General features: G+C 52.2%; 1 protein-coding gene across 1 annotated transcript; it reads left to right on the forward strand.

Moving 5' to 3' along the window:
• Positions 1-10330: 10330 nt before the first annotated feature.
• LOC134199102 (uncharacterized) lies at positions 10331-11812 on the forward strand. The gene is made up of 2 exons (XM_062669249.1): positions 10331-10340; positions 10910-11812. The coding sequence occupies exons 1-2, from the start codon at positions 10331-10333 to the stop codon at positions 11503-11505; spliced, it is 606 nt and encodes a 201-aa protein (XP_062525233.1). The 3' UTR covers positions 11506-11812.
• Positions 11813-13231: the final 1419 nt, after the last annotated feature.

Raw genomic sequence — 13231 nt, forward strand, 5'->3', positions numbered from 1 at the left:
CATCTCGTCGTCCTCACTATCCAAAAAGACGTCCTTAAGGACGACGAGAGGGTTTTTATTTTGCATTCGCGCTACTACTAACCCTTCCCCTTTGCTTTCGATTCTGGTCTTAACTTTTTCGAGGTCGGCTTCCGTGTCGCATCCTAAAATTACCGTCTGGTTTTTCGCCTTTCTCACCTTATTAATTTTTAAACCTGTTGTCCTGGCGTCAACTGCCTTCTTCACTCTTTCTAGCACCTCTTCGGCAGTTTCTAGGTTTCCTTCAAGAGTGACTGCCACAGAGTGAAGTGCCGGCCTGTGCCTTGACCTAGTGGCGGCTACGCTGGCATATGACCTGGAGATGGGTCTTTGCTCGCATGTGACCACACCTTTGGCGACTTCGTCAATGAGAGTTTTTGCTGACGCGACATCACCGGCAATACCATCGATCCTATCGCCGAGGGTATTCTGGGAGCAGACCATGACTTTGACGCTCTCGGCGGTTTTGTCAATAGTCTCCCCAACCTCGTCGACTCTGTCGATGATCTTGTCGATGATGTCAGCGCCGCCGTCGTCGCGGAGAACATTTTGTTCTTCGAAGGATGCGGTCATTTTGACTTCCAGGTCATTTAGTCGTGCCTGCAGGTTTGTCTCCACTTGGCCCAGGCGTTCCAGGATGTGATATCCGTATTCTGAAGTTGTAGCAGAGGGCAACCGTGGTTTTGTCGCCGCTTCCGAGCACGTCAACCGCTTGCTGAGTTCGTAGAGGACGCGCTGGCCCCTGTCCGACCGAACCTCCAGGAAGTTCTTAATGTCCCTCCTCATTTGAGGGTATTCACTAACCTTTGAGGGAATATCCTCAAAGGTTTTCATTAATTCCTGGAGGAGTTGGTCGCTCGGCATTGCAGCGTAGTTGTCTTGCTGCTTCTTATAGGTCTCCATATTGTCCAGGGACCTTCTGCTTCGTTCAGGTCTGCGAATGAAGGTTCTGGCAGCGTCCTTTACTGCGCTAGGTGCGGCAGAGGGGCTAGGGGTGACGGGTTTAGTCGCGGCGCCAGACGTCGTTGGAGTGCGATACATTCTGTGTAGTCTTGTTTGTGTTGGTGGTGGCGTGTGTATGTTGTGTCTGCTTGTGTGTATTGCGAGTGTGTAGTGTTTTGTGCGTAGGCTATGCGAGAAGAACAGGGAAAATTGTCGATATCCGTCTAACCCTGTATATGGGGGTCAGCGTCAAAATAAAACGAAAAATTGTATGTATGAAATAATAAAATAATTAACTTAAGTCTAAGTTTTAGGTAGATTTATAGGTCTAACTAAATCTATTTTGAAACTATAATGGTCCTCTGCCCCTTATATACGGTCTAATGTCACAGGAAATTAAAAATATAAGATAAAAAAAAAAAAAAACTTTTTGTTGAAGCGGGGTTGAGGGGGTGTCAAAACTAGGGGAGGGGGTTCCCCGTATAGGACTTTAATCGTGGTGTCTACGACACCACGAAGGTCAAATTTACTGTCCGTTTTTCGCTATCTCCCTTAGTTTCCGAGCTATCGGGTTTTCTAAGTATAGAAAACCACTGGATTTTCTGAGTTTTAGGCCTAGTTTATTGATATTCAGGTAGTGTTTTTTGAAAATTTAAAAACATGGAGAGTGGTTTTGGATCACGTCCTGCCCATTTCTAATGACAGAATTTAAAAATATTCATTATTCAAAAAGTCGATTTTCGATTCGCGATCTCAATGCCGACTTTGTTGTGCGGTTTCTACGGCATATAAACAAAAACGTTATTGAGTATCGCGAATCGACTTTCGCTCCTAAAATTATAATTTATACACTATTTTATTCACTATGGCCTAGACTATCTTATGAACTAATTTGCGTCTGCGCGTAATTATAATTTGACCCTATTTTAAGGGTTTACTTCAGTGCCACCTTTCCGCCGTGACCGCAAATGTTATTGTTTTTATAAAAATACTAAATTAACTTGAAAACTAATTAATGCTTTTTGTCAAGAACCTACTTTACCACAATTGTAACAAAATAATTTCGAATTAGAGTTAGGAAGGGGGTAGAATATAGTATAAATTTAAAACTTATTTTTATGCACAATTTTGAAGTATCAGTTTCAGAAAAACTACCTGGCCAAAAAATCTAAAAATTTGGGAAAGTGAAGTTTAAATGAGATATTATATAAAACAATTTTAAAATGGGGGGGTAAAAGATCTATTTTTGGCGGAAAACGACACTAAACATTTACAAATTTTTTCCGACCTTTGAGGAGCTGCAGCTTCGTCCAGGATGATCCGATCTTCCAGATGTTGATGTCAGACGACTCGCCTTATTGAGACGCGTCTTTTGATGTGTCACACACCTGACAAGCTGTGCTGGAAGCTGAAGTCGGTGCCACGTGGTTTTCGGAAAAACGTGATTAAGTCGGCAGTTTTCCACCGGAAAAATCCAGAGTGCAGTCCAGGTGGTAGCATCTGTCGAGACGAGTGTATATACCCCAAAAAAGTGGGGTGTTGTCGCTCTGGAATTTGCAGCGTATGCCGAAAACACTAATAACAAACGGTTTTTTAATCACAACTTTCTCGTGCCTTCGCCGAATTTCACGCGGTTTTCACAATTGTATTCTCCTCGTTGAGACGCGTACGGAGACACCAAACACTTGTATATTATCACTAAAAATCCTTTTTCTGAGAATTTAATAGACGGAGCGTGCAAAAAACGTGGCGCTCGCGGTCGTGGCTGCCAGCAGACTGGGTTAGGTTAGGTTAGGTTAGGTTAGGTTCCTCGTCAGCCACTTGTGCAGGGAGGGGCCGGACCTGGATGACAACCAATTTGGTTTTCGTCGGGGGCGCTCCACCATAGACGCCATCATGCGCGTGAGGGCCCTGGCGGAGGAGACGGTGTCCCGGGGTGGGGTGGTACTGGCGGTGTCTTTAGACATCTCCAACGCTTTCAACACCCTACCCTGGAGTTGTATTCGGGAGGCTCTGAAATACCATCGCGTGCCTCCCTACCTCCGCCGCACGGTAGGGGCTTATCTGGAGGGTAGATGCGTCACTTATCGGGGACGTGACGGTGCCGGTCGGCACCTCATGTCGTGCGGTGTTCCACAGGGATCGGTCTTGGGACCGCTCCTGTGGAACATCGGCTACGACTGGGTGCTGAGAGGCGAGCTCCCGTCGGGCGCCAACTTGACGTGTTATGCGGACGACACGCTTGTCACTGCCCGGGGGAGCTCGCACAGGGAAGCGACGTTGATAGCCGCGGCTGCGGTGTCACTGGTGGTGAACCGCATCCGGCGCCTGGGCCTGGAGGTGGCCCTAAACAAGTCGGAGGCTATGGTGTTTCATGGCCCCCGACGTGCGCCGGCGCCGGGATCACACATCGTGGTAAGTGGGACCCGGATAGCTGTCGAGTCCACCATGAAGTATCTGGGATTGGTGCTCGACAGCCGATGGGAATTCGGGCCCCACTTCCGGCGGCTGGTGCCCAAGCTGATGGGTGCAGCGGGCGCGCTTTCAACGTTGCTTCCCAATTTGGGGGGCCCGAGCGCCGCCTGTAGGCGGTTGTACGTGGGAATCGTGCGGTCCATGGCCCTGTATGGGGCCCCTGTGTGGGCGATGGACATGACGGCCAGCACACTCGCCATTCTGCGTAAGCCGCAGAGGGTGATGGCCGTCAGAGTCATCCGCGGGTACCGCACGATTTCCTACGAGGCGGCTTGCGTCCTGGCCGGATCCCCGCCCTGGGACCTAGAGGCGAAAGTACTCGCGTCATTATATCGATGGCGCGAGGAAGAGCGGGCACGGGGCTCGAGGCTGGTGCAGCGGCAGATCGCGCTGCGCCGAGAGGAGCTCCGTCTGGCCTTGGTGGCGGAATGGCGGCAAAGGCTTCTGCGCCCTACCGCCGGCCTCGCAACCGTCGAGGCGATCCGGCCAGTACTCGACGACTGGCTCGGGAGAAGGCACGGATCCCTGTCGTTTAGGGTGACACAGGTGCTGTCGGGGCACGGTTGCTTCGGCAAGTACCTGTGCCGCATAGACAGGGAGCCGGACGCTCGGTGCCACCACTGCGTCCACTGCGGGGAGGACACGGCGCAACACACGCTCGCCGAGTGTGTAGCTTGGGAGGAGCAGCGCCGTGTCCTCACAAATGAAGTAGGAAGCGATCTGTCGCTGCCGGCCGTAGTGCGGAGGATGGTCGGCAGCGCAGAGTCGTGGGACGCGGTGGTGTCCTTCTGCGAGGACGTGATGTCGCAGAAGGAAACTGCAGAACGGGAGAGGGAGATCTCGACTCCCTTTCCCGGCCGCAGAAGGCGCACCGGGCGCAGAACAAGGGCGGACAATGCCCTTTTCCGCCCCCCATGAATGGGTCCAGGGGCGAGGGACTTGGGAAAGCCCTCGCCCCCTATTCGATGGACCTGAGACGGAGGCGCATGCGGGTGTCGGCGCGTGCCTCTGAGGCGATGCACGGAGTAGCTGAACGCCTCACTACTCCGTGCAGGAGACGAGGCCTGGATAGACCGGGCCAGCACTGGTGTGGGGCTGCGGAAGAATTTTGGATTCCCGCGGCCCTGCGCGCACGTGTGGGTGGACACCGGGGTGGTTTTAGCCGGTAGGAGTCCGGCACGCCCCTTCGCTTTTCCCTAGGCGAAGGTAGTCCATGAGGATTTCCCCCCGAAAAAAAAAAAAAAAAAAAAAAAAGGTTAGGTTAGGTTTTTTTTTTTTTTTTTTTTTTTTTTTATTTTATTACATACTTGTCCTCTAACGTAGTCAGAGCCCTTACTTTTCCTTTGTATATATTTTTGCTTTATTTATTGTTTTATTTATGAAATGTTTCCAAATAATCAAATTCATGTGAATATATATTTATCAAATGTTATAAAAAGTGTCTATTTCCAAAAAATTTACTGTCCTTAAGGGGGTTCTGGGGTGTTACAAATATATACTAATTATATATTGACATCCCAGTTTTCTCAGGTCTTATTTTTATTTATTACTTTTTGAGCTATTTTAATCATGTATTGTACAAATTTCTTTTTTAACTCTTTTTCTGTCATCAGTTCTGGCAAGATATCCCTGTTGAGTTCGACACCTAGCTCCTGTTCCAGGTCATAGCGCTCCCGGGCAAAAATAGGGCACTCCAGCAGTACGTGCGGAACCGTTTCCTCCGCGTCTGGATCGCAGGTGCACGATGAGCTCTCCTTACACCCGAATCTTTTCAGGTATGCAGAGAACCCACCGTGCCCTGTTAGTATCTGGGTAGTAATGCTGGAGTGCTCCATCCCCCTCACGACCGCATATGCCCTCAACGCACTTGGGAAAAACAATTTAGTTCCTGATGCGGTCTCCCCCGACCTGTATCTCCGATCCCACTCGTCAAGCGTCTCCAATCGAATTTGTCGCTTGACGAACGATATCGGACACAGGTCGTAGTCCGGTTTTCGTTTTGACCGCAGAGCAGCTTCCTTGGCCAGTTGGTCGGCTCTTTCGTTCCCCTCCAATCCTACGTGGGCCTTTATCCAGAACAAGGAGACACTCTTGTTCTGGAGCATGCAGCGTCTGATGGTGTCTCTTGTTTCCACTGCTAAGGGATGGGGGGAACTGACGTTGGTGATAGTCTGAAGAGCCGACATCGAGTCACTAAAGATGCCGAACGCAGTCCCAGAGTGATTCAGCGCCTCCCTCACTGCTCTTTGTAGAGCAAGGAGTTCTGCCTGATAGACGGTGCAGAAAGGCGGAAGCGTGAGCTTAAGGGCTTTGGTTTCGGATACCCTATCCCATAAGGATAGCGCTGCCCCCACCTTACCCTCGAGCTTGCTTCCGTCCGTGAAGATTCGAACCTCAAAGTTGTTATGGTGTTCATATTGTTCCTCGTCTATCAGGCTTTTGAATTCCAGGTTTACTTGCTCTGCAGGGTGTGGCGCTTTTATCATCGGGGCCATGCGTTCCACCTCCCTGTCTCCCAATACTGGCTGTGGCACACCTCGCTTGGCTTTGTAGAGTGTGGCCACTTCCCGGATGCGGAGGTCGAGCGGTAGGATCCCAGCCAGCACCAGTGCAGAGTTTAGGGAAACTGTGCGGTAGGCCCTACACAATTTTTGGGCAAAGCCCCTCTGGACCACGTTCAACTGCTTCCGGACTCCAAGCTTAGTCGCGGCTGGTGCCCATGCGCTCGCCGCGTACATTATGATGGGTTCGACGGCTGCGGTGTATATAATTCTAATCACCTCCGGGTGCAGCCCCCAACTCACACGTGCTGCCCTGGCAAGATGTTTATATATCGTAATTGCCTTATTGCATACCTCAGTCACGTGTGTGTTGAAGGTGAGTTTGGCATCCACCGTAAGCCCGAGGATCTTAATTTCTTGGGACAGTTCAATTCCGATCCCACCCATGCTCAGGCGCGGGTTGTCGTATTTCAATTTTCGCGTCAGCACCATCGCACAAGTTTTGTGCGGCGCAAATTTTAAGCGATTTCTGACTCCCCACGCCAGAACATGTCCGAGTGCGGCATTGATCCGTCCCTCGATTTCTAGAGCTGTTTCCCCATCGAATACCATCACAACATCGTCGGCGAACGCCTGGATGTATTCACCGCGACTTTCCTGCTCTTTAAGGAGCGGGTCCAGCAACAAGTTCCATAGTATCGGACCCCCTATCGATCCCTGGACGCATCCCTTGTTAGTGGCTCTTCTGCACTCCTCCCCTCCGTATCTCACCCTGACCACCCTATCACTCAGGTAGCTGCCCATTACCCGCCTCAAATCCACAGGACACTTTTCCTCAGCCAATCGTACCTTGATAGCCGGCCACCATGCACTGTCAAAAGCTCCCTCGATATCCAGCGACACCAGTACGACTATCTTTTTTAAAAAGAGCTTTGCACGGATGTGCTGTATTAGATTGTAGAGGGAGTCTTCTGTGCTTTTTTGGGGCATAAAGCCGTATTGGCGAGTACTTATCCTGGGTAATAGGTAGAATTTGAGGCGAGCAACCAGCATCTTTTCGTACATCTTCCCCAGGACAGGCAATAGCCCAATCGGCCTGTAAGACTTAGGGACGGTGTACGAGTCCTTGCCGGGCTTCCTGAGCACCACTACTGTCGCCTCTTTCCAGGTCCTCGGAAAATAGTGGTGTGCCAGGCATTTGTTTAAGAGTGCCAGGAAGAAAAAGGGGTCACAGTTCACTGCGTGGGTGCATATGTCTGCCGTGAGGCCGTCGGCTCCCGGGGCCTTTTTCGGGTTGAACGACTTTATGGACCGATCAAGTTCACTTTGGGTAAACGGTGGTTCATGCCGCTCACCATGACTCCACTCGTTTACCATTTTTGCCAGTTCTCTGATATGGCGGTGGTCCACATTGTCTTCCTCCTCTCGGTCCTCAGGGTAAAAGGTATCGGCCAACAGCTTCACAGAGCCCTCGGCGTCCAGAGTAATACCCTCATTTTGAAGAGGCAGGTCCTCCTCTCGTTTGGCAGTTCTCCCCAACACCCGATATATCCCTTCCCAGACACCTTCCCTATCCTGTTTTCCGCAAAACTCTTTCCAGCTAGTGGTTTGCGCTTCTTTTACTGCTAGTTCATATTTTTCTTTTTCTTCCAGGTATAGGCCAACAACCATCGCTCTCCGAGTCGGCGCCGCGTTCCTGATTCTACGCTTCCTGGTGGCGACCAGCCTCTTCATCCTTGCAAGCTCCTCGGACCACCACGGCACGGTAAGTGTTTTCGTATTCTTTTTAAAAGGTATTGTATGTGTGCATGTATCAGTGATAGCTTGTGTGTATGATTTAATTATTTTGTCTATTTGTTCTGTGTTTTGAGCTTTTAATAATTCTTCTGTGGTGAGTTGTGTTTCTTGCATAATTTGAGACAGTTTCTCATGAAATTGCCTCCAATTAGCTTTTTTTGTGTTGTAAATTCTGGTGGTTCTGTGTATGTGTATACCTTTTGATTTTATTAAATTTATTCCAAATGTAATGCCGTTGTGGTCCGAACCAGTGAGGCCCTCCTCGACGCGCCAGCCGTCCACCAGGTCGAGAATGTCCGCCGAACACGCCGTCACATCTACATGGCTGCTGTACCTTTTACCTCCTCTTATGGTGTCGAAGGTAGGGATATCTCCGGTGTTGAGGACCTGCAGGCCTAGCTCCTCCAGAAAGCCGCACATCTGCTCTCCTCTTTGGTCCTCGTTAGGACTGCCCCACCAAGCGCTTTTAGCGTTGCAGTCGCCCCCAATGATTAACCTGCTTTGCCCCGTCTCAAGCTCAATGCGTTTTAAGTGCTCCAAGTATGGCCCCATGTTTTGGTCCGGTTCGAAGTAATAGGAGACCAGTGTAATATTCCAGGCTCTGGTTCGGACTCCCACCACGACGATGTTGTTCGTAGTGAGTTGCGGGTACTGTATGATGTCTAACTCCGGTTGGTAAATTACTATTGCCGCTTTTACAGTCCCTTCTCCTACTGCAGAGTTCTGGAAGATCCTGGTCCCCCGATAGCTCTTCATCTTCTTCACCGATCCCACATAGGGTTCCTGGAGCAGTGTTCCGAGGACCTTCCGCTTTTGAGCCTCCAGCATTAGTTCGTCGGTAGCAAGTTTAGAGCGCTGCAGGTTGACCTGGATGATTTCGAGCTTGGAAGTTACAGGCACAACTTTAGCAATACGCTATGGATGCTCGGGCTAGTGCATCCCACTTCCTGCGCACTGGGCATTCGGTACTGAATGCATTATGCTCTGCATTACTGTTTTTTGTCTCCCGACAGTTTCGGCAGTGTGGTGCCGTGCCAGCCAGCGACAAAGGACAGTCGGCGCGAAGGTGTGGGTCGCCGCAGTGACTGCACAAGGGGACAGTATCATTGCAGTGTTTTCTGCCATGTCCATACCCCAGGCAGATAGAGCACTGGACCAGCGGCGATTGGTCGAATACCCGTATCCGCTGCAGATCGACGTGCACCCGACCCGCCGCCGTCAGCCTCTGCCACACCCCAGGGGACACTTGCAGTATGACATGTCCAATGTGAGGATTTCTAGTCCTGCGGCGATATTTTACTGCCAGCCTGATCTGGTCCGCAGCCAAGTCCCCCAGCAGGTGAGAGTTTTGGTTCTTTAGGGCCTGAGTGACCTCTTCGTCTGTGTGGCAGGACAGGACATCTTTAAGGATTATCAGGGGGTCCTTGTTAGTTATATCCTCAACGGTAAGTGCCTCCCCTGACTTTCGGATCCTGTCCTTCACCTTTGTCACCTCTTCCCTGCTGCTGAACCCCACGATCACCTTTTGGTCCCTCGCTTTCCGCAGTCTTTGCACCCTTGTGCCCTCGTTTTTTGCATCGACTGCCACTCTTAGCTTTTGAATGACCTCCTCACTGGTATGCTTCTCGTCAGCGGACGACACAATTACCGAGTGGAGAGGCCTTTGGACGGTGGTTTGTTGTCTTGGAGTGGCAACGATCTCGGCGAAGGATGGTCTCTGTCCCGCGACGTAGCGAGGGGCCTGCTCCAGCTGCTCCGACAGAGCTCGAGTATGCACTTTGCATTCTTCCAACGCGGCGCGATGCTCCTTAAGGTCGCCTATTAGGTGTTTTATAAGCTCTGTCGGCGCTTCTGGGCTAGATGATTTGTCACCCCCATCACTGGTCTGGGTGGCCATGCTGCAGATTTCTGCCGGCCTCCTGTTTGTAGCCTGGGCTACCTTTCCTCCTTCGGCTTCCTTCACTAGCTGGTAGAGCCGTTCGATTGCCCTAAAAACCTCTTCTTTTATTTCCCGTTTTAGGTTTTTTGAAATCTCGAGCTGCGCCTTACTTTTCATAAGGCAGGCTTTAGCCTCGGCGGTTTTGCTCGGGAATCTCGATGGGACTATGTTCGGCGGGCTGTCGCTGACTCTGGTTGCCTGTCTGCCTAGGTCGGCTTTCGCTTCCTGGGCGATCGAAGCTTTGGTCTTAGGCCTAGGAGGGAGCGGCTGAGGCACAGCTTTTGGTGGAGATGGTATTTTTGGCCTTTGCTGCTCTTGCTGCTCTTTTTCGGCTGTAGGGGGCCAATCACCAATGCTGCGCCTCACAGACAGACATGGCAGTTCCTTGAGTTCAGATTTCTCCTCACTGCCGTTTGATTTTTTAACGGGTGTCCTGATGCCGAACATTTTACGGCGCAGGCAAGAGTGTCGTAGGGAATTTGAGGACAAGTTGTATTTGGAGATCCCTGTATAGGGGGGATCAGTCACTTATAGTATGTTAAATTAAAAATAATCACTCCAGTAATAATTACCGATAGGTCTAAAGTTAAAAGATAAAAATCAAATAAGCAGTATTATCACTGTAGAAAACAAACACTGCACTATTCTGAGACTCTGGATGGAGTCTTGTCAAAAAGTTAAAATGTTTGTTAGGCTACTCCCTTTCCTATAGAGTTTAAATTTTTACTATCGTCCCAAAAGAGCGGGTGGGCGGGCAATTTTTTGACGTTTCGCGCCAGCTAGAGGGTCGTGCGATACCTCAAAAGAAGCGTCTCGCCGAACTCTAGTATAGAATTTAAAGATTATTTAGAAGAAAAATCTTTTACTTTTCAGGAAAGCAAAAAATTTTTGACGTTTTTTGCAGGAAAATACAAAATTTTGATTTCCGGAAGCGCGGAACGCACTCCAGAAAGTAGGGCGGATCGGTAAGTATTTAAATAGGTAAGTTGGATTTGCAAAAGCAACAAAGTAACTTTGGAAAATAATAAATTTTTAAATATTTTCAGGTCGAAAAGGTGGGGGTGTCAAAAAATGACGTCACACCACTGCGATTCCTAGTTTGAAGGGTCGGTGCGTGCTTACAAGCCAGTTGCACTTTAAAATCACAAAAAACCGCTTCAAAATAAGCCTCTTGTAAGAAAAGTTATGGAGGGTTAGGTTAGGTTAGGTTAGGTTAGGTTAGGTTAGGTTGTACTCGCGTCATTATATCGATGGCGCGAGGAAGAGCGGGCACGGGGCTCGAGGCTGGTGCAGCGGCAGATCGCGCTGCGCCGAGAGGAGCTCCGTCTGGCCTTGGTGGAGGAATGGCGGCAAAGGCTTCTGCGCCCTACCGCCGGCCTCGCAACCGTCGAGGCGATCCGGCCAGTACTCGACGACTGGCTCGGGAGAAGGCACGGATCCCTGTCGTTTAGGGTGACACAGGTGCTGTCGGGGCACGGTTGCTTCGGCAAGTACCTGTGCCGCATAGACAGGGAGCCGGACGCTCGGTGCCACCACTGCGTCCACTGCGGGGAGGACACGGCGCAACACACGCTCGCCGAGTGTGTAGCTTGGGAGGAGCAGCGCCGTGTCCTCACAAATGAAGTAGGAAGCGATCTGTCGCTGCCGGCCGTAGTGCGGAGGATGGTCGGCAGCGCAGAGTCGTGGGACGCGGTGGTGTCCTTCTGCGAGGACGTGATGTCGCAGAAGGAAACTGCAGAACGGGAGAGGGAGATCTCGACTCCCTTTCCCGGCCGCAGAAGGCGCACCGGGCGCAGAACAAGGGCGGACAATGCCCTTTTCCGCCCCCCATGAATGGGTCCAGGGGCGAGGGACTTGGGAAAGCCCTCGCCCCCTATTCGATGGACCTGAGACGGAGGCGCATGCGGGTGTCGGCGCGTGCCTCTGAGGCGATGCACGGAGTAGCTGAACGCCTCACTACTCCGTGCAGGAGACGAGGCCTGGATAGACCGGGCCAGCACTGGTGTGGGGCTGCGGAAGAATTTTGGATTCCCGCGGCCCTGCGCGCACGTGTGGGTGGACACCGGGGTGGTTTTAGCCGGTAGGAGTCCGGCACGCCCCTTCGCTTTTCCCTAGGCGAAGGTAGTCCATGAGGATTTCCCCCCGAAAAAAAAAAAAAAAAAAAAAAAAAAAGGTTAGGTTAGGTAGGTTAGGTTCTGGATTCGACGAGCAACGCGCCGCCCTCGTCGCGGTCATTGGAGAGGACCTCTCGCTGCCGCGCGTCGTGGCTACGATGCTCGGCAGCGACGCGTCCTGGAAGGCGATGCTCGACTTCTGCGAGTCCACCATCTCGCAGAAGGAGGCGGCGGAGCGAGAGAGGGAGAGCTCTTCCCTTTCCGCACCGATCCGTCGCCGTCGAGCCGGGGGCCGGAGGCGGGAATACGCCCGTACGTCCCGGCCCCTGTAGGTGGCGGCCTCCCCCCGGTGAAGGTCAAGGGGCGACCTGAGGGGGTGAGGCCGCGCGGCGCGCTACCAGCACTCTAGCGCGCTGCCGTGGAGTGAATAGAGCGACCGGTCGACGGTGTATCGCGTCCCGACCCGGCAGGCTGGTTCTGGTCCAGCGGGGTATTCCGGGACACCAGCGGCACCGTCTGGGCGGCCCGACGGGCTGCCGTACCGAGACGGCCGACGTTTCAGAGCCTTCGATTCGCCTCGAAGGCTCCGTCGGCTGGGCGTCCTTGGGGTGAGCCGCGCCGTCTGGTTGTAGTGTTGACCGCGGTAGCCCCCCTACCTCATCCGGGTTCTGACCTCGGAGGGGATCGGACGTCGGGTGTAAGAGTGCAGAGGAGTCGTTTAGTGGGTGGGCTCTAAAATCCTTGGGCCCGCGGTCTGCTCACAACACCATGCAGATCGTTGAGTCTCACATACCCCGCGCGCCCCTTTTGCGCGGGGACCTCGTAGGAGGTTCGGCCCTCTACCCGAAAAAAAAAAAAAAAAAAAAAAGGTAGGTTAGGTTAGGTTCCCGGGACCTGGGCGGGCCCCCCGGCGCGCACTCTGCGTGGCCGGGGGCTCCGTCTGTGGGGGAGTTTTGCTGGACTTCCACCGGGCGCGTCCGTAGGTGGCGGATAACGGGCCTCTGGGAGCAGTCACACTCCCAGGGGTATCGCTCCTTCTTTCTCGTCGTGTCACGGCGGGGGAGATTGAGCGACGCGGACTAAAACCAGCACGGGGGGTTCCGGGCTCTCCACGCCTTTCACTGGCTGAAGGGTGTTTCTTCTGGGGATGCCTGGGCCTCCTCGTTCCCATCTTCCCCCTTCGTTTTTATCTTCCCCTTTATGTTATTTTGTTTTATTTTCTGTTTGTTTTCTTCACGTTGTCCGTGAAGGACAACGAAGCAGCAAACGTCTTGTCGGACGATAGCATGGCAACGGCCAGCTCGGGCCGTTCGTCGCTGACCGGAAGCCGCAGAAAGAGGTTGAAGGGCTCCAGCACGGAGTGCTCAGAGAGCAGCTCCGGTGAAGAAACGGCGTGCTCAGCCGGAAGAGCCGCCTCCAAGACCCCGTCAAAAAGGGGCAGAGGA

The sequence above is a fragment of the Bombyx mori genome, chromosome 6, assembly GCF_030269925.1.
Source record: "Bombyx mori chromosome 6, ASM3026992v2".
Classification (NCBI taxonomy): Eukaryota; Metazoa; Arthropoda; class Insecta; order Lepidoptera; family Bombycidae; genus Bombyx; species Bombyx mori.